Here is a 22,872-nt window from a genome sequence, read left to right on the forward strand (position 1 = left end):
ACATTCAGATGAATATCAAGGGCAAACTCAATACGTATTTTTAGTTGTTTTGTTCTCTTTGTGGAATCCCATCAGGGCTTAAAACCACTTACGTTACCCCTAATTCTAGTGTGAGGAGACAAATATTAAATAATATAAATAACTTAAATATTTGATAATAAGATGTTATATTCAAAACAAATAAAAGTGTGATGGAGGGATGGTGTGTAGGAATGTTAAATTTTAAATTGAATGACCAGGTGAGACTTTACTGAGAAGATAGCATTCATCTAAAGATCTGAAGGATGTCAGTTAACCAGTCATTTTAAATTTGAGTTTCTTACACTAAATTAACTGGGGAATTTTAATAAATTTCAGCACAGGTATCCAGGTGGAAAACTATAATTAATTAAGTAATGAATTACTATTCCAATTTATTAATTAACTTGTTGGTAATTTATCAGACAGACCTCTGGAATCATCTCAGTTCATGACTACCCATGGGCGGTAAGGGATAGGCCATATTAAGGAAAGGAGAGAGCTCAGGGGGCCGGTTAAGAAGCTATCACAATCCAAGTGAAAGAGAAAGAATCTGAATGAAGACACTGATATTTTTCCAAAATGACGTTTTCCCAAAGTAATCCGGTTTCTGGCCTTTTTTGTGTTCTTTCATTGCTCCTTACTACCTTTAGAATAGTGCCCAAACCTCTTTGTTTGACATTGAAATCCTTTCAAAAATTGGCTTCTTACTGGTTTCTCTAATAGGTGTGTCTGTATTCCAATAAAACTTTATTTACAAAAATAGATTGTGGGCCAATGTTTACTGCAGTCAGCTGTTTGCCTACCCCTGGTCTACTTTATGGGACTCTCCCATTCTTAGCACATAGCTTCCATTCTAAAAGTTATCTCACTAGTGTCAGAAACTGCTGAATTCACAGCCAGTATGTCAACATTCCAGGTAAGAAGTTGAAGGAAGAGAAAAAAGATTAAAAGAGCCCTTGCTAGCTCTTTCCTCAAATAGAACCTTCCTATATATCTCACCCAACATCCACTTACATCTCACTGGCCACTTCATGCAAAGAACCTGAGGAATATAGTTGTTTAGATGGATATATTTTCATTTAATAAAATTAGGGTTCTGTTACCAAGGAAGAAAGAAAGAATGGATATTGGGTGGGTTTCTAGCAGTCTCTGTCATATCTATCAGATTTTAATCACCCAGTGTCAGTTTCTTCATTTGTTAAAATGGGAGACTGTTAGCACCTCACAGAGTTGTTCGGTGAAGATTGAATGATCCAACACACGAATGCTGTTAGGACACTGCCATGCATACTGTAAGCTCTCAGTAAAACTGACACATGTTGGAATTAGCCTTATTTTCATCTTTTGTGTGTTTTGATCTTTGTTGTATTTCCAGTGCCTAGAATGCTTTCTAACACATAGGAGATCAATAAACACTTTTTTTTTGAATGAATAAATGAAGCACCATTATCATCAGTTTAGATTTTTAGATAGCAGGCAACAGAAACTGATTCTGGCCCACTTAATCCCTTATTAAAATAATGGTACTTACTTCTAGAAGTGACAAGATACCTGGAGAGTCAGGCTCAGACAGGGACAGGTATCCTATTATTGCTGTAATCGTTTAGACCAGAGCTATTTTCACACTGTGCTTGAATAACTCCACTCAACATTTAAAGCCCCATGAGATGGAGTCTAATGATCAAAATGTGACCGAATCATCTGTCTCCCTTTGGATAGGAGAGAACGGAACACCTTGTTTTATAGTCCCACCAAAATGGCATGTAACTGGAGAGAAGCAAAGAATTAGGATGAAATCCATGTGAAGGATGAAATCAGCAGGAAGAAACTGGGTGGAAAGCACAAAGAAATATCCATCACATGTTCTTATTCCTTTTAGTTTGTGTTGCTTCCACAAAGTCATGGTTGTGATGTAAGAGCATCCCCTGGGAGGAAAAAACACCTAGCAATTTAGCCTCTGTTAGTGCATCAGTATCTGCATTTTTTTCCATTTTAAAAGCCAACTACCACCTTGTAAAACTGATTGCAGGAACCCTGAAGAGATGAGACCAACAAGAAGAGTTTTTTTGTTTTTTTTTCTTAAGGATAAGATGACAGAATATGACAGTGAGGTTGTGGGATTGATAGAGAACAGTAAATAGATGTCGAAAAAAGGTCAGGCACTAATGCCAAATACAGGTACCGTGCCTTTAGGTAATGACATCTATATACATAATCCTTCCAGTCATTTAATTTCATAAATTATCTAAGTAATTGTTTCTAAATATTTTAGTTTCTATGATGATTACAGTGCCAGTCTGCTTGGTTACTGAGCAATTGATTACTGTCTCTGATAAAAAGTTGAAACCAGACGGTTTTTCATTTTGTTTGCCTTTATAGATGTAGCAGTGAATGTAGGTCCATGACAACCTAGGGGTTTATTTTTAAGCATGATTCACAGTAGTTCCATCTACTATCATTATGAAAGTCTGTCAGACATTTGGAATTGCTTTAATTTGGTAAATTTTATTGAGATTTTTACAGATGGTAAAATTAAAATTATTATTTTTTTAATTGTTAGGGAAAAAAAAACAATTTATATAATCTGCCCAAATTTATTTGCATAATTGCAAATATATGTGCTACCACTGATGACCATTCCAAACCATTGTTGGAAAGCTAGTAGACTAGCAGACTGTATTTTATTTATTTATTTATTTATTTATTTATTTATTTATTTATTTATTTATTTATGGCTGTGTTGGGTCTTCGTTTCTGTGCGAAGGCTTTCTCTAGTTGTGGCAAGTGGGGGCCACTCTTCATCGCAGTGCGCCGGCCTCTCACTGTCGCGGCCTCTCTTGTTGCGGAGCACAGGCTCCAGACGCGCAGGCTCAGTAGTTGTGGCACACGGGCCCAGTTGGTCCGCGGCATGTGGGATCCTCCCAGACCAGGGCTCGAACCCATGTCCCCTGCATTGGCAGGAGGATTCTCAACCACTGCGCCACCAGGGAAGCCCCAGACTGTATATTTAAGGAACTTTAGAGCTTCTTTAGCTTCATTTAATAATCTGGGTCTAAATATAACATTTGTTTAGATATTAAAAAATTGATAAGTTTAGATTGATAAAAATGACACCCTTCTTTGCTCTTGGAATGTGGAGTTTAAAAAACCGAACAAAGTAAAAGTCTACTTGTATGAAACTAGACCTTATAAAATTTTCTTCACACTGTATTTTTAATCATATTTCTTCTATGATTTGGTGTTAGAAAATGTGTATAAAATGCCATTGGAGTGAGCAATTAAAGATTATTATGCAAAATAGAATAACTGAAATATATTATTTAGGGATTAAAAATCTTTAACATTCTATAACTTGTCAATTCTTTTCTTTGTTTAATGATACTAATCTTTCAATCTTTCTTTTTCTTTCTGCAGTGCTTTAATACCTTATTGAAACTACAAACCCATATCCACAGTGGTCTTATGTTGACAGACTGCATATTTTGAAAGCTTGAGATATTTTATAATGAAACATGCCATGTGGAAACTTTGAAGCATAAATTCTGCCAAACATCTGAATAAAGAATTTCTCACCTGGTATGTAAGAGATCTTCTCACCACCACCATGACAAACCAGGAAAAATGGGCCCATCTCAGCCCCTCAGAATTTTCCCAGCTTCAGAAATATGCTGAATGTAAGTATTCATATTGATAATATGATTTGACTTGGTATTTGCGCTAAACAACGTTATTATTTACTTACCAAAACAGATTATAAATCCCGTTCAGCATTGGGATAAATACAGGTGTGTCTTTTGTGTTTTCAAGTAAGTGAACTTGAGACTACCAGTTTGGCATGAGAAAAAGGAAAAGGTAAACTTAAATCGAACATTAGATCTCGAAGAAAAAGAACTAGAACTTTAGATGCAAAAGTGAACTTGGAAACACTCCCGCTGTACGAGATGTGAAGCAAAGGATAAGATAGTTTGGGAGAATGGAGACTGGTGAGTCTGTAACCAAGAAGAAGGATAAGCAGAAGTAAGGGGAAAAGTGAGATTTTTTTTTTTCCTGCATAACATTTCAAAAAGATTGGGAGTAGGGAGTCATAGATACATCATGGCATTGAAATTAGAGGTTGTAAAAGAAAGAAGGTGTAGGATCTTACACCATGTTGTTTAGTGTGTGTATTGATACAAAAGATAGGCCATGGTGATTCACTTTATAGTATGCAATTTTTAAATATGGTAAGCTTCTTTACACATATACAGTAAAATTGTATTTATTTATTGTTCTTACCATGGATTTTCAAAAATACATCCGTGTCACAAATTGAGTTTCAGCAATAAATATGGGTAGCAACTGTGTCAAGGTATTGAAGAGAGAAAATGAAGCAACTAATAAATAGGAGGGAGCAAAAGGCTGGGAGCACGATGAGTAGAGAAAAAATAATATGCAGGGAATGTAATAAGAATGGTGAGTGTTAGAGAATAAAATGCAAGAAGCGGAAAGCAAAAAAAGAACCAATAGCACGCAATAGTGAAAGAGGCAAAAACTGGAACAGCTGGAGATGCTTATGCAGAGAATTGGGGCATGTAGGAGAGAAGTGTCAGGAGTGAATTGAATCATATTATGAAGAGGCAGAGAAAAGGATTAAACTCAAATGGAGGATTGGAATAATAAGAAATAGATATGTGAGTGAATAATAACACTCACATTTACGGGGTACATAGTATAAGTCAGGAACATTAGTAAACAATGTATATCATCTGAAGAGGCCAATTTCATAGGTTTTCCAGACTTTTCCTAACTGGAGAGCTGAAGTGTTCTGGGTGAGGTTATCAGAGTGCTGGTGGGTATTTGTAAGGAAGATGCAAACCCATGTAACCTGTAAGTTTTCTCCATCAATAATGATAAAAATACAGCAACTATCAAATGGAGGGGAGGATCAGAAATTGTTGACATCAAAATGTGGTGCTTATACTGAAAAACTGTTTTGAGCCACTGAAAGCACAATTCATCTACTTATCCCATGAAGACAATTTATCCCAGAATGGCTGAATTCTTGTCTGCATGTTTATACTCAGTGATTTCTAAACTGACTAAAAAATGATTTACCTATGTTTTGTAATTTCTGTATGCTCTTTACTGTTGTGATATATCCAATAATTAAGTAAATATTTCTGAACATCTTCTTTAGGGAGAGTATTCTGCTTGGCACTGTAGGAGATGCAAATATGAACAGATATGACCCTCCCTTTTTGGAAATTACAGTTTAATGAAGGCTAGAAACTAATGGATAAACAACTCTAGGATAAACGATATCTAGGTGAAATATCTAAGCGCTACAAGCAAAGTTTAGGGATCTGTAGGGCAATAGTATGCAGCTAGAGATGGAAAAAGGGAAGGCTTCATGGAAGAAGTAGAATTTGAAATGAATCTTAAAAATAGATTCATGGTAAATGCAGAAAAAATGGTATAAATTAAAAGAAAAATTTAGCATATATTTGAGGAAGTGAGATGAGCTACATTTAGCCACACTACAAATTAAGGGAGTAAGTGGAGGTAAGGCTATAAAAATGAGGTGGAATTTAAATATACAATGCTCAACTTGAGTTAGGCAGTGAAGAGTAATTGTAGAATGTTAAGCGTAAGGCGTCATGAACAATGCTATGCTCCAAGAAGCTTAATTTACAAATACGAAAGTAGTATATGTGGCAAAGAGATTGAAATTAGGCCAGTGGGCTACTGGAATAGACTAAAAAACGTGGATGGAGAAAGATGACCAGAAAAGCATAGATTCAAATATTACATCATTAAAACTAGTGGAAAAGAACTTGGGCAATAATAAAATACAAGAATTGAGAGAGAGAGAGAGAGAGAGAGGCAGAAAGAGACAGAGTTCTAAAATTTAGCTCTAAAAATTTGACTTGGAGGACAGGGGAATTTGGTGACATAATCTCCCAAGTAAAAGAAACATAATGGTTTGGTTTAGATTATGCTGAATTTAGCTGGATTATTAAAATATATTTTCCAGTGTTTAGGTACTTACAGGAAACATGCCTGTGGAGGCACTAGTATAAAATAGATAAATTATTGCCATGATAGCTAAATTATTATTTGCAATAACTTTTGCTCAGATATTCAAATTGTATTTGAACTGATAAACAGAATTTAGTACTAAAGTAATAAATATATTATTACAGGCTGCTACTTTTATTTTATTGGCTAAGGAATATGGAGGTACATTTAATTATATCATTAAAATGCTTGATTTAGTAATAGATTTGCAGAAATACCTAAGACAAGTGGTAATAAAAATTGTCATAAATGTAAAAGTTCTAACCTCTTGAGACAAAGATTAATGGGCATTCAATAAATTGGTAGTGAGTAGTGACACAGTGAGTATAAGAACATTATTAAAATGGATCTTATGAGAAGACATATTAACTGTGAAGGAAATAAATAGTGCTGATTCCATGATCATTAGACTTGCTACTCTTTTTTAAATAACCAAGACAACAATGAAGAGTGTTAGACTGAATCCTCTAAGAAGTTTCCTGTATAATTAAATAGCAAAGAATATTATGATTAGGATGGATCTTTGTATAATAAATTGCCATTGTCAAAACATAACAGGAGACAAACTTATTATCCTGAAGATTATAAAACTGGTATATTTTCCATGCTATTCAGTACATGTGATCAGTTTATCAGCAGCATTTAAGGATCAGAGTTTTCATGTTTCAATGCAGTGTTGGCAAAGTGACATCCCTCTGTAGTCTATTAGAAAAGTGATATATCAGATTTTAATTGTTTTGTAACTTTCAATAAGAAATTGTTTATATGTATTAAATGACTAAATTTTTAAAAAGTTATTAATTTAAGTTTAAATTTGCAGCATGCTAAGATTATATGTGATATATTTCAAATAAGTGTTCTATACGCTTTTGGGGAATGGGGTGGGGTCGTCGAATTCTTGGTTGAGATGAATGAGTTCATGAAACCCCTGCCCCACAAAACCAAATCATTCAATGTTGGACATCGATGATACCATAAAGATCTTTTTCTCAAGTTATCTGATGTTGAGTTCTCTCCACGATTGCCACAGTATATCGTGTCGTATTCTGTTTAGGCTGCTATAACGAAGTACCATAGACTGGGTGATTTATAAACAATAGAAAATTATTTCTCATAGTTCTGGAGGCTGGAAGTTTGAGATTAGGGTGCGAGCATGGATTCTGGTAAAGGTCCTCTTCTGGGCTGCAAACTGCCAACTTCTTGTATTCTCACATGGTGGAAGGAACAAGAGAAGAGCAGCAAGCTCTCCTGGGATTCTTATAAGGGCACTAATTCAGTTCATCAGGGTTCTACCCTAAGAACCTCATCTAATTCTATTTACCTCTCAAAGATCCCTCATATTGTGAGGTAAGTTTTCAACATATGCATTAGGGGAGACACAAATTTTAGTCCATTACACCCTGTAACTATACATGTTGTTTCAGTTTCTAGGCTTTCCTCATAATTAATTGGGGGAAAAAATAGTGACGTTGGCACAGCATTCCTGGCTAGGCAGCTAGCACATCAAACAGCTGTGTTCAAATCCTGGTCCTACCATATTTTAGATGTCTGACTTTCAAAAGTTATATAACCTCTCTGTGTCCCCATTTTCATACTTGTAAAATGGGAAAAATAATAAATATGTCGAATGTTGTAAGGATTAAATTGAATGAGTTAATATATGTCAAGTAATGAGAACAGTGCCTGGTGAGTTGCAAGTTATATAACTGTTTACGATTATTATTTTAATAGAGAGGGAGTGAGTGTGTTATGTTGGCTGTTCGAATATATTGTTGATGATCAAGTTAAAAAGTGCTGCATTTTAGAGCATTAAGAGCCAATGTCTTTTTCTCTGCTGTAAGACCACATTCTTCCCACAAGGTAGAAGCTTCTGGTGCTGTTGGCAGCCTGGGATCTGTGTTGTCCCCACAGATGCTGAAGGCAGCTAATGTGAAGCCTGCTGTGGCTGCCTACAGCATGCTGAGCCCATGCTCCTGTTTAGGGTTTCAGGCTGAGTCACTCTGTGGGGAGCATTTCCATTGATATGTGGGAGAGGGGTATACTTTTCTTTTCCACTCTTCATAAAAAGTCATCCAAACTGTTGTGATAAGATGGACAGCTCTCTCTCCTGCCGTGTAGAGAATTGAGCTTATCACATTATTAGTTTGTCGTTGCTTCCTGGAATCTTTTCATGGATAACAATATTTTCTATGTAAAATCTACACAGTATTTCCAAGCGATTCATTATCTGCCCATGTATTGTCACTTAGGATTAGCTTTTTATTTGCTATATACAAAGCGTGTTATATAGCGTGTACATTATTTTTGAAAAATACTGTGTTATTACGGTGGGAACACTTCCAAACTCTCATAAATTTCATACTGTTTATAGCAGCTGGCATTGTAGAGAGTTGCAGAATTATTTGATGACTTGTTCTTTTCGGTAAGGACCAGCATGCCTAATATTTGGACCTAGTGTACAGTTTCTTCCATTGAAGCGAGGCATGTGATGTGGCTTAGTGGAAAGAGCACAGGCTTTGTAAGCAAACTAATATTCGACAGTGTTGAACCGCAGCCCCAAATTCAACTTACTAGCCTTGGGACCTTGGGAAGGTTACATGTACTACCTGTGCCTCAGCTTCCTCACCTTGTAAAGTAGAATTCCACCTCACAGTGTTGTAGGATTTAATGAGACAGTAATCATCATTATCATAAATAATCAATTTTTAGTACCCTATTCTAAATAATATACAAATATTAATTCATTGAATACTCACAATCAGCCTTAGAGGTGGCAGATGATCTCCGTCAGGCAGATTGCCTGGCCTATTGCTATGGCACAATAAGCAATAACAAAGATCAAAACAGTAGTAATTCATTTATATTTCTTACAGAGATCACTTTGTTAATAAACAGATTGTTAATCATGTTTCTAAAATAGGGGAATCTGGAACCCAGGATTCAGGTCCTCTTATCTCCATCAGCCACAGCCATCTCTCAAAGGGCTTTTGTACACAGGACAAAGCAAAGAAACAAAGCTTCTAACTATGGCTTTGGCCCCAGAACACCTTTCTGCTCCCTTATCCTGCTACATGGCGGGGATGCTGTGTCAACCTCCGTGAGCAGTTTTCATCATTCTACCCACGCTGCTTTTCTCCCGTCTCTGGACCCTCCTTCACTCTTCCTTTTGAAAAACATAGGAGGGAAAAGAGAGGAGAATAAACTCAGGAAGCAATTATAATAAAAAATTTGGTAAAGTGCTTGGCCATTTTAAGTAGCTTTCCTCTCCCAGGAAACCCCACCCTCTAGCATGATGATCTGTGTCTTGGAGATGTATTTTTTGCTTGATCCATACATGATGGGTTAAGGAAACTGGAGGGAGAGACTAGACCTCCTCCCCTGTGCATATTCAATTTATTGTTAAGCAAATTTAGATCACATATTAGCCCTCTTTCTAATTTGTCCCACTGGGATTAGCGCTTACGTTTGTTCTAGGCCCTTTGTTATTGTACATTGACTCTATTTTGGAAGGCCAAGCCACTTAATTACTCTCTTTGTACAAGACAGAAGAATAAATGGCACAGAGTCAATTAACATAGCGGCTGAGAACACCTAATTTGTTGTTAGATTAGACTGGGTTTGAGTTCCAGTGCTGTGATGTGCACCTCGTTTTCTTCACCGTTGTCCTAGGATTGCAATGATGATGAAGTGTGAAGAGGCCTGTAAAGTGCTCAGGACTCAATTATTGTTTTGATGAGGCTCATGATGGTGGTGACTGTGGTGGTTTAATATCAAATGAGGACTTTTTGTTCTTTGATTTATGACTACTCAGTTATACTACTTATGTGGAATGTCTTGACTTTGCCCTGACACTTGTCTGAAATCAGGATCTGTGACTCTATTTTAGATAATACATGTCTGTCATTTCCGACCCTGTTTCTTCTGATTTCACACTGATTAGCTCAGCAGTTCCTGGCTGTGACCCAGATTTTATTTCTGGAATGTTATGTTGGCTGCATAATCTCTTTCGCCTCATCTCTGGCTCCAGTTTCTATTTGTTGTACTGCTTCAGACTGAATTTCCTGTTGGTGGCTTCTCTGGGTCCATATACCTTAAGTTTTTCAATACCTAAATCTGCAGTAGTAAAAGAAAGTAATAACTATGAATGTCTAAGTTTCCATTATTTTAGTATCCTAAAAATATATCATTTTCAATGATTTTTAAACATCTTTTTCAACGTTTCAAACTTGCCCCAAAACCTTAAATTAAGATTTATGGTCAAACAAACTTTAGTAGTGAAGTTAGGACTTCTGTGAAGTATTTTGGTCAAAGTGGACCAAATTAGACTATGATTGAAAAATTCACAAAATCTCAGTGGCTTAACAAAACAGAAGTTTATTTCTTGCTCCTATTACATTTCCAAATCTGAATCAGCAAATGGTTTAATTTCACATTATCCTTGATCAAGTCCCAGTCTGATGGAGCAGTCATCAACTTTAAAATTGGCAGATGCTGTGACAGAGAGAAATAGACTTTGTGCATTGGGTGCTAGCTCTTAAGGCTTCTCCCTGATAATGTTTTGCTTACGCTTCTTTGGCCAAAGCAATCCACATGACCACATCTAACTTCAAGGGAGTAGAGAAATGCATTCCTTCTGTCTGTCCAGCATCAGGGGAGACTGAACTATTTGGTGAAAACTACTAATGTGGACAGTATCACACAAATAAAATATAACCTACTATTTACCTTGGAACATTAAGCAAGTCATCACAATCCCTTTAAGCTTGTTTCTTCATCTTACAAAATGAGGATAGTGCTCCCCACCTATAAATAATTACTCTTGTTTTTATTACTAATATTAGTATGACAAGTTGTAACAAAAGTTATCACAAAGATTCATACAGATTAAATTATGTACTTCATCCTTAATTCAGCTGTAGATTAAAGGTTGTTATTTGCTAGAAGTTTCCTTAGATACCACCACCCACATTATAGCAGGACGTGCCACACACACACATATCCACACACACACACACACACACAAATATGAGTATGCAGACTTAGACGGACTTAATTTTACTCGCTGGTCATTATTCACCCAACAGTATTGAGTACCTTTCACTCTTAGGCATTATGCTTGGTTCTAGATAATACAGAAATGAATATCATAGTTCTTTCAATCAAAGAGCTTAGTCTATTCAGAGAGACAAATATCATGGCAAACGATGAGAAAGCAGTGAAATACTTACTCCGGATATTATATATGCAAGATTCTTTTTAATTGAGGTACAATTGACAGAAAACGTTGTTTTAGGTGTACAACATAATGATTTGATATGTATTGCAAATGATTACCACAATAAATTTAATTAACATCCATCACCACACAGGTAAAATTTTTTTTCTTGAGATGAGAACTTTTAAGATGCACTCTCTTAGCAACTTTCAAATATACAATACAGCATTGTTAACTATAGTCACTGTGTTCTGCTATACTTATACTGGAGGTTTGTACCTTTGGAACACCTTTACCCATTTCACCCCCTGCCCCTTGCCTTGGGAAACCACCATTTTGTTCGTTGTAAGTTAAATTTTGTAAGATTCCCCATGTAAGTGAGATTTTACAGTATTTGTCTTTCTGTTTTCTGACTTATTTCACTTAACATAATGCCCTCAAGGTCTACCCATGTTGTTGTCACAAATGGCAGGATGTCCTTCTTTCTAATGGGTAGGTTATATATATATAAGTGGTAAAGAAAATTATATATAAAATATGTAAATTATATACCATTTATCTGTCTTTACCATTATTTTTACCATTTATTTGTCTACAGACACTTAGGTTGTTTCCATGTCTTGGCTACTGTAAAAAATGCGGCAATGAAAATGAAGGTGCAGATATCTCTTCAGGATATTGATTTTATTTCTTTCAGGTATATACCCAGAAGTGGAATTGCTGGAAAATATGGTAGTTCTATTTTTAAATTTTGGAAAACCCTCCATACTGTTTTCCATAGTGGCTGCACCAATTTACATTTCCATCGGCAGTGTACAAGGTTCTTGTACATATCCTTGCCAATACTTGTTATCTTTTATCTTTTTGAGGATAGCCATTCTGACAGGTGTGAAGTGTTATCGTGATTTTTTAAAATTTTTATTTATTTATTTATTTATTTTATTTTTGGCTGCATTGGATCTTTGTTGCTGCACATGGGCTTTCTCTAGTTGCAGCGAGCGGGGGCTACTCTTTGTTGCGGTGTGCGGCGTCTCATTGCGGAGGCTTCTCTTGTTGCGGAGCGTGGGCTCTAGGCTCGTGGGCTTCAGTAGCTGTGGCTCGTGGGCTCTAGAGTGCAGACTCAGTAGTTATGGCACATGGGCTTAGTTGCTCGGCGGCATGTGGGATCTTCCCGGACCAGGGCTTGAACCCATGTGCCCTGCATTGGCAGGCAGATTCTTAACCACTGCGCCACCAGGGAAGTCCCCTATTGTGATTTTGACTGGCATTTTCTTGATGATGAGTGATGTAGAGCACCCTTTCAGGTACCTGTTGGTACATGATATGCAAATAGGCATCTTCCTCTGAGACACTGGGTGTTTCAGTCTGTAGCCTCTGCGCTGTGCCCTGGGGATCAGACAGTTAAGAACGGATTCTCTGTTACAGGCTTGTGGGACCCCAGAACATAAACCCCACTGGCCACCAGAGCCAATTAATCAAGGGATGCATCCCCTGGGCCCAGCTGCAAAAGCTGGGGCACCAGACCTCTGTGTAAGCTCCTTTCTGGTATATTAAGCAACCTGGAGTGAGGCAGGGAGAGAGAGAGCAAAAACGTGGTGCCTGCCTCTGGAGAGTATTGCAGTCAGCCCCTAGATGTGTATTAAATTAGGTACTTGCTCCTCAGGCCACAGCCTTTAAGATAAGCAAATAGTCCTTTTTAATGGAAAGACTGGACATCTCTCCTACCCAAAATGTTGCATACTTTCTCCTGGAAGAAACCATTTTACTCATTTAAAATTCTGTATCACTCCATGATGTCCTCCCTGTGGTGTTGATCACATTAATATATACCTGTATCTATATCTCTCTATGTACAGACATCTGATAAGCAATACATAATATATTCTCATTTAGAAATTTGAGCATTACAGATTTTAACCTGCTTCCTCTGCACTGGACCTGGGGGCTTAGCCACAGGGAGTCCGCCTGAGCCTGTGAAGAACAGTTTCTCAGTTCCCTATAGCCTTGTGGGTCTCTTAGACACAAGCCCCACTGGCTTTCAAAGCTAGATGTTTTCGGGGCCCATCTCTCAGGTGGAAGTATTCAAAGTCGGGGCACCATATGTGGGGTTCAAACCCCTGGCTCCTCAGGGAGAAGCTGGGAGTTGTGAGTTCCCTCCTGGTTGTGTGTCACCACAGTAGGGGCGGGGTTCATGGCAAGCTTGTGCCTCAGCCTCTCCTACCTATTTTGATGTTGGTTTTTTCTTGTTTGCCCTATGCGTAGGGGTCGTTCACGTTCACCTAGTTTATGGAGTTCTTTCAGAGCGAATTATTCCATATGTAGCTGTAGATTTGGTGTGTCCACTGGAGGAGGTGAGTTCAGGAGCCTCCTATGTCACTATCTTGAACCAAAATCTATGAAAGACTCTCCAAGAGCTTTTAACTCGTCTTCGTGTGGATAGGTATTGAAAGGGGAGTGGAATTGTAATTTTAATTGAAAGTATTGAATGGGGTTTAAAAAAGCAGAGAAACTCCAATTAGATAGCAGAGCATGTGCTGAGGCATGAAAGAAAGTGACACATTAGGGAAGAATTGGAAGGATGTGTTGGTGTAGGTACGTATTTGTGTCTGAGCATGTATGTGTGCACATGGACATGTGTATAAACACTGAGGTCAAGATTGAAGAATTCAGCAACTGTCATAAAATATGGATCTGTGAATGGCATTAGTAAAACATTGTCTATCGACATACAGTCATTGGGAGAAAGTAAAGATATTAACTGAGTGGAAAGGAAGAGAGGCAGAGAGAATACATAAGCTACTCATGATAGAATCTTAGCCGTGAAAAAAAAAAAAAAAGAGGAAGGATCACATCTAAAGTTAATAGAATAAAAAGAGGGATTTTGTTCTTTCACATAGGAGAAAAAGACATGTTTATAGGGAACAAGGGAGGCAGCATATAAAGGGAAAAACTTGGTGCTGAAAGATTCTGAGCTTATGGCCAAATCTAGATTTTTGTTTTGGTTTTATTCAGTTTTCTTAAGTACTTCTCTACTGTTTATTTACTTAATGTATTAGGTTTGGCCGCTAGCAAGTTACATAACCTTTCTAAAGTTCAATTTTTTCTACTGTGTAATTAAGAAAATAATAAAACCTACTCACAAGAATGTTGTAAGACTCAAAATAATATGTGTGGAAATGCTTTGTAAAATGCAAACTACCATATGTAAGTTAACTGTTACTTTCATTGTTATTATCATTAGAATGTTCTGAGTTATCTTTCTACTATTTCTTTTCTTTTTCTGTAGTTCAGTATCTCTGCTTCTCCCAAATACACATTTCTAATTTTATTATTTATTGAATTTTACGGTTTGCTTCTATGAGATTATGTAAGAAATACATTCCTACTTCTTGTGGCCCAGTTTTCCAGTTTCTTTTCAAATCCTGCAGCCTCTTTCAGAGCCGTGCCTAGGCATCGTCAGGTGCAAGGATTATTTTCTCATACCCAAAAATGTATTTTATAAGGAAGAACATTGCCAAGACCGTAGCAGTCTGAGATCTTACCCTACTTACAGTGTAAGAAGTTAGCTTGCTGAGGCGTCATGATGCTAGAAGAAGATGCAAGACTCCTGGGGCAGAGAAAGAGGACTTTGTTTATCATGTCACAGAAAACATCATGTACCTCGTGCTTTTATTGGCTCCCTACTTTAGTTTTCACAGGGAAAGATGAAAAGGGCCAGGTAAGCTTTGCACAAGCAGTGGGTTGAGTCATAGGAGAACTCCAAGTTTAGGGAACCTGAATGTTTTTTAATAGACAGTAAACAAACCTTCCTTTTGCTCAAGAGAGGGTCACAATCAGTGTCTCTCAAGGTTTTTCACTCCAAAAACATCCTTGAAATGATAGTTTGGAGGAAAAAAAGTAGTCTGTGCCCCTGCTTGTAAAAGCTGCAGAAACATGAAACATTGAGAATTGTCTCCCAAAGAATATAAGCTTATAATAGTCTTTACCACCATAATCAGTAGCCCAGAAGTTGATGAAAACACGTATTTTCCCACCAGGTTGCCTTTCATTCCGTATAAAGGCAGCCTCAGATTTGTGCCCAGAAGTCTCCTCATCTTGGAAGTCTCCTCATCTCATCTGATCCCTCTTTTCTCCCTGTGCCCTACCAGTGGGTTTTCAGATCCATCCTATTTGTGCCCTACTTTTCAAGCTAGGGAGACTCACCTACTTTTCTATATTCATCCAGGGAGGATGAAGGGGAATCCATTTACTTACAGGTATTTTAGAGTCTACTGTGAAAAATAGGTTTAATTCTTAAATTTTATTTTAAAAAGTTAGTTTCTTAAAACACATTTACGAACAAAAAATTTCACAATTTGTATGGAAACACAAAAGACCCCAAATAGCCAAAGCAATCTTGAGAACGAAAATGGAGCTGGGGGAATCAGGCTCCCTGACTTCAGACTATATTACAAAGCTTCAGTAATCAAGACAGTTTGGTACTGGCACAAAAACAGAAATATAGATCAATGGAACAGGATAGAAAGCCCAGAGATAAACCCACACACATATGGTCACCTTAACTTTGATAAAGGAGGCAAGCATATACAGTGGAGAAAAGACAGCCTCTTCAATAAGTGGTGCTGGGAAAATTGGACAGGTACATGTAAAAGTATGAAATTAGAACACTCCCTGACACCATGCACAAAAATAAACTCAAAATGGATTAAAGACCTAAGTGTAAGGGCAGACACTATCAAACTCTTAGAGGAAAACATAGGCAGAACACTCTATGACATACATCACAGCAAGATTCTTTTTGACCCAGCTCCCAGAGAAATGGAAATAAGAACACAAATAAACAAATGGGACCTAATGAAACTTAAAAGCTTTTGCACAGCAAAGGAAACCATAAACAAGACCAAAAGACAACCATCAGAATGGGAGAAAATATTTGCAAATGAAGCAACTGACAAAGGATTAATCTCCAAGATTTACAAGCAGCTCATGCAGCTCAATAACAAAAAAACGAACAACCCAATCCAAAAATGGGCAGAAGACCTAAATAGACATTTCTCCAAAGAAGATATACAGATGGCCTACAGACACATGAAAGAATGCTCAACATCATTAATCATTAGAGAAATGCAAATCAAAACTACAATGAGATATCATCTCACACCGGTCAGAATGGCCATCATCAAAAAATCTAGAAACAATAAATGCTGGAGAGGGTGTGGAGGAAAGGGAACACTCTTGCACTGTTGGTGGGAATGTAAATTGATACAGCCACTATGGAGAACAGTATGGAGGTTCCTTAAAAAACTACAAATAGAACTACCATACGACCCAGCAATCCCACTACTGGGCATATACCCTGAGAAAACCATAGGTCAAAAAGAGTCATGTACCAAAATGTTCATTGCAGCTCTATTTACAATAGCCAGGACATGGAAGCAACCTAAATGTCCATCGACAGATGAATGGATAAAGAAGATGTGGCACATATATACAATGGAACATTACTCAGCCATAAAAAGAAATGAAATGGAGGTATTTGTAATGAGGTGGATGGAGTTAGAGTCTGTCATACAGAGTGAAGTAAGTCAGAAAGAGAAAAACAAATACAGTATGCTAACACATATATACGGAATCTAAGGAAAAAAAAAAAAAAAGGCCATGAAGAACCTAGTGGCAAGACGGGAATAAAGACACAGACCTACTAGAGAATGGACTTGAGGATATGGGGAGGGGGTGGGGTGAGATGTGACAGGGTAAGAGAGTGTCATGGACATATATCCACTACCAAATGTAAAATAGATAGCTAGTGGGAAGCAGCCGCATAGCACAGGGATATCAGCTCGGTGCTTTGTGACCACCTAGAGGGGTGGGATGGGGAGGGTGGGAGGGAGGGAGATGCAAGAGGGAAGAGAAATGGGAACATATTGTATATGTATAACTGATTCACTTTGTTATAAAGCAGAAGCTAACACACCATTGTAAGGCAATTATACTTCAATAAAGATGTTTAAAAAAAAAAACACATTTACACACAGACACACAGACACACACACACACACACCTTTTTCTTACAAGTAATAATCACCATTAATTTATTTTTCAGTGCTTTATATTATAGAATGAACATAGAAAGGAAGGATCTGGGAGAAAGGGACAAATAGCTCCACTCCAGGCAGTCTCCCCTTTTGCTGAATGCTTTGAGAACTCCTTGCAACTGAATGAACGTTGAGGGTCCTGCCCCATGTCATAAGTGCCTTTGGAGCAGAATGTGTTACTGTTTGAGCTTCTACAGCTGCCAAATGATAAATGACTTCTAGACCTTTTTAAGGCTTAGTTTCTTGCTAGATTAGGATAATCCACTGTCCCTTGAAACCTGCCCCCAAACTGAATACAGTGGGAAATCAAAACTCTCAAATGAAAAAAAAAAAAAAAATCAGGAAAAGAGTAAAATGCTGGTAGCCACAGCTTTGACTTGGACAGGAGAGTCCTCCAGATGTTTACACAATTCTGCCAAATCTTTCTCGTTTATAGTTTCCCTATGGATATCAGAGATTAGTAGTGGTATTTTTTTTTTAATTTTTATTTATTTACTTATTTATCTATGGCTGCGTTGGGTCTTCGTTTCTGTGCGAGGGCTTTCTCTATTTGCGGCAAGCGGGGGGCCTTCTCTAGTTGCGGCAAGCAGGGGCCACCCCTCATCGCGGTGCGCGGGCCCCTCGCTATCGCGGCCTGTCTTGTTGCGGAGCACAGGCTCCAGACACGCAGGCTCAGTAATTGTGGCTCACGGGCCCAGTTGCTCCGCGGCATGTGGGATCTTCCCAGACCAGGGCTGGAACCCGTGTCCCCTGCATTGGCAGGCAGACTCTCAACCACTGCGCCACCAGGGAAGCCCAGTAGTGGTATTTTAAAAATTTTGCCAAATGGAAGTCTTTCTCTAGAGATTTACTCATAAAAGCTCTGCTTTAGTTAGAAGATATTCAAGGAGGTAGCCTGTAAAGAAAGGAATCCCAAAGAAAGCATAGAACAAAGGATATATTCTGATTATTGGTGGGATATGATTTGATGTGATTACTGAAATACCCTGTTACCAATATCAAATTAACTGGTTGTGATGGGAAAAAATACTGCATACATTTTTTTTAACTTTTGAGCCTGAATTATTTTAAATAAACCTTTCTGGGAGGGCACATTTTCCCTTCCACTCCCCTCGTATTCACTTCACGGGTGGCAGAATTTTAAAAAATTAAACGTCTTAAACATTTTGGGCTCTTTGGGGTCAGAAAACTTGTACTCTAGTGATCTCCAGTCTCTTTTCTCTTCTTGGGTGTCAAAGACATCAGGTGTTGCTCTCAGCGTCTCTGGGAAGTATTTCTGAAGCAGCAGTGACTGCTTCCATAGGTCATTTATGAGGCACTATTATATGGTACAGCTCCATTTAATGATAATTTCTGCCATTTCCAAAGTTGCTTTCTGGTGAAGGGAACCTTTCAGAATTCTTCCTTCTTATTCCACTATTGGCTGCCATCACCATTATATTGAGTTTTCTGCTAATTTTCCTTGTATTACCTTATCTCCCAGTCTGATCTAAAAAGCATAGAGTTGAGAAGTAAAAAACAGTACCATTAACTTAAGAGTTCCTTAATGTAATCCCTCAAAGAATCCATCTTGGAGAAACAGACATTCGTAAATTGATCACTGATAAAATTCCATGTGTCCTGAAATTGTATGTTGCTTCAGTGTTTCTGAGTCCAAATTCCACATTAAATGAAAGAACTCTTTCTCCTACTTTGTAGTTTCCCTTTCATGTACTCTTTCAGTTCCTTGGGTATCTGAAAACTTTCAGTATCAAAAAAAGTTTGTACTTTGTGTTTGGCTCCTTTTCACTGCAGTCTATAGGCTGAAATATTTGGAACTGCTCTCATGATATTTTTGACCTCTAACTGACCATACAAGTTGGCACAAAGGTATGTAAGGAGAGCATGAGAAGATGCCAGTCAGTCTGTCCTGTAAGAGGTAAAGAATAGGGCAATACCTAAAAGAAGTTGGAATTGACCTTAGTTAGCAACATTAGTCTGCTTAACAGGTGCTGGGTCCACGTGCACCATTTTTCTGACCCCTTCTTTATCCTCTGGCAGCAACAGGGACTTCTCAGTGCAGTCAGCCCAGGTGCACAGAACCTTGTACATTTAGACCACTGAGAGTTATGTCCATAGTCTTTCTAGGGAAATGTGGACAGTAATGCCCAGAGATGAACTAAATAATAATAGTCCCCTGAGACTCTGTCCAGAATTCTTCCTCTGTTAGTGCAGACACCTTGGACTCTTCACACTTTTCTCAGGGTCTTGCAAGTCAGAGGCACCAATAGGACTCTATTACAGGAATCCCAGTCAGATCCAATAGGATGGCATTTTGTCCAGCTCTAGGAAAGAATCCGTTCAAAACATAATTTACCAGCCTGTGCTCTGCATTCCTCCCGATTGCACTGGTAGCAGTAGGTTTGGTGTCCTTTTGAAGTGGATCCCATAGCTTGCCCATGGTGTCACCTCTACTCATGAGGTGAGGTTTGGAAGTTTTTATTTCAGCCACCTAACGTGTCCACTAACATCTCAGCTCTCAATTAGCCATATCTTATGGGTTGATATATGATCCCTCCTCAATCAACTATTTCTGTTTTTTTCCTGGTTCTCCATAACCTCTGACTTTTCTTGATCCCCTTGAATTAATAAAAACCACAGAGATATCCAGACATCTTAGAGAGATTGATCGCTGGCAGAGCTTAGCTCTGGGCCATGTGATTGCTCCTACCAGGTCTTGTTTGAGTCTTAACTGGCTTTCTTTTCCTAAACCGTCCTCTCTAGCATATTTTGTAAAAACTTTCTAGTGTATCACAGAATTGCCTATATTTTATCTTCTCTTGCCCAGGTGATTAAGAACTTAGCATATGTATCTCAACATTTCCTAATTTAATGAAAATTTGCTTTCTAAACTACTGATAGCACAGAGCTCAATATACAGAGATGCTGCCACTTTCTCAAGATTTCTCCAGATTCTCCTCCATATATACATATCCATACACACACACACACACACACACACATATCCTCCACATAATATAGCTTGCTCCTAACTTTGGAGTGGAAACAGCATTTTCAAAGCCTATGTTTCTTCTTCAGGTTCACTGCAGAGTCCAAGATGTCTCCATGTTGTCAGTACTTTTCTCTTAAAATGCTCTATGTCTCTCTACTGTCAGTTTAAATGCCACAGTGGAAGCTTCTGAAACTTTCTATAGGATGCTTGATGTAGGTGTAGCCGTCCCACAGGTTAAAAATCCTGGGCAACGCCTTCTCCAACTGTACCCATGCTATTACTCCATACAATGTTTAAAGGGTGTTCGGGAACAGTCCATGTTTCACAAAGAATGTCATACCACTAGTATCTGATCAAAAATACACCTAGAGTACAAAGAAGGAGACAAAACATTTATTCAACTATTCTGCCCTTTCTTCTGTTTTGCTTCTTCTTTTTGTAGCCCTTTGTAGTGTCTTGGCTCCATCCTGCCTTAGTTGCACAGGATCAAAGCTGGCAAGACCATTATTTTGGTGTCCTATGTAGTCACCATCAGCTATTATTCATGGCTTCATCCCACGAGGACAAAAGATAGCTCATTGCAGACCTTGGGTCTATTTTAGAGTATTCAGAATGGTGCACTTTTAAAGCAAGCCAAATGTTTGCGTGCTGACATTTATTATTACTCAGAACACATCTCGGATGGCAAATACAATATACTATCTAATACTTATAAAGAGATTATCATGAGTTCATTTTGGTCACATTTTTCTAAGTACCTATGCTTTAACATATTTAATCCCCATGGCAACTCTATGAGGCCAGCAATTATTATGATTATCTCCATTTTACAGATGAGGAAATCGAAGCTCTGAGAAATTAAATAACTTGCCTAAGGTCATAGAGGTATTAAATTATAGAGCCATGGCTCAAATCAGGTGGACTGTGTCTTGGATCCATGCATTTAATCACTCTGCTGTACTGATTCTTTATGTTATCCTTTGGGTGATCATTAGTTTAAAAACAAAGTGTAAACAAACAAAATTGCTCTCCAACAGGAATGAGAATAGGAAGGGGAAAAGTGAATAAAGGGACTAGGAAGTTCAAATTATTCATAAAGGATGCACATGTTTGCTATGGCTAAGAAGACAAAATATAAAGTTGATATTTCCTGGAGGCTGCTGGGCTGAGAAATGGATCATTTTCCAAGTGTTTTCAGTACACCTTTTAAGGCAGCCTTGAGATAGTTCCGATGGGCCGGGAGTTGGAGTCACTTTGAAAGCAGTAAGAGACTCATGAAAAAATCAGAGATTGTGGGCAGAAGCTTCGATGGAGAAGGTACATTTTTCCTTGGCAGAATCCATTTCTAGGCTTTAGTAGGGAGAAATTTGAAGAGGTTCGCCAAAGTTGTTTAAGTATGCATTTAAAGGCTTGGCTCCTTTTTATTGCAAGTTTAACACTACAGCTCTGTGCAAGCCCCTGAGCAGGGTAGGCAAAATCAAATAGGCTGCCTCAGGCAACGGTAGTTACAAGAAATGTTGAAGGTATAATCCAGTAAGTGGGCAAAGGGAAGTTTGCAATTGGAGAGTTAATGCAATTGACAAAAGTGAAATGATTTAGTCAGGAAGCCCAGGACAGCTCTGTATTTGTGTTCCTTCAGTCCTCCACCTCACAGTCTAGATTTGTTGCTGTAATGTAGAGGTAAGAATTCAGTTATGTTTTTGTTTTCAAAAGGTAGGAATTCGATTTTACTTTTGTTTCAAATAGAGCGTTAATTTTAAGGAAAGAAGAAATTGCCTGGTTCATTTGTTTAACTTGTGAACCTTTGAAAAAGTATTTTTGGAGGGTGGGGGCAGTGCCTTATTAGGCGGCAGCCAGTGAACAGTCTAGTATATCTGAAACACCATCCTGCTCTAGAGAGGAGCTCTTCAGTTCATGCCTGTTGGGTGCCATGTATTTCCCACCACCCAGGAACACATGCAGAACAACAGCTGAATGACTGTTCTGTAGTATCTCTGCTCACCTGTACATAGTTTTCTTAGTTTGTCTCCAATTTATACGTCCATCAAACAAGCTGTTTCTCTTGGGACTGATCCGTATGGAACAGGTCATTTATCATGAGAATTGAAAAGCCTAAAATTTTGATTTTTATAATCAATAAAAATAGAGTCCTAAGTAATATTGTATATAAGTTTAATGTGATCTTAAATGACAAAGGCTTGATCAATTTAGTAATTTAAAAAATAGTAGGTGTAAAGAAACTTAATATGTCTTCTAATCTCTGATGTAAACTTGCCTTGGTAATTACACATCAAACCATATATACAAATTTCTCCAAGTCTAGGCTAATGAAGAAACTTTCGAGGATCTTAATAATTTTTTTAGCTATATAATGTAATATCTGAATTCTGATCAGTAATGAAGATATTTTGCTGCTAATTTTCTTCTCCAAAATAACTAAATTTGATCCATCTCTCACCCTCCCTTTTTCTCAGTCTGTATTCCCTCTTCAT

At 37.9% G+C, this 22,872-nt stretch overlaps 1 protein-coding gene across 3 annotated transcripts in view; it reads left to right on the forward strand.

Moving 5' to 3' along the window:
- The window catches only part of DGKB (diacylglycerol kinase beta), a 943,764-nt gene that overhangs the window by 297,065 nt on the left and 623,827 nt on the right, over positions 1–22,872 (forward strand). For all 3 annotated transcript variants that reach the window (XM_082398294.1, XM_082398295.1, XM_082398296.1), the window contains one exon: positions 3,436–3,695. In XM_082398294.1, coding sequence (XP_082254420.1) covers positions 3,626–3,695 — 70 coding nt within the window. In that variant the 5' untranslated portion in view covers positions 3,436–3,625. The remainder of the gene's footprint in view (positions 1–3,435; positions 3,696–22,872) is intronic.

This window comes from Balaenoptera borealis (genome assembly GCF_965194805.1).
Source record: "Balaenoptera borealis genome assembly, chromosome: 7".
Lineage (NCBI taxonomy): Eukaryota > Metazoa > Chordata > Mammalia > Artiodactyla > Balaenopteridae > Balaenoptera > Balaenoptera borealis.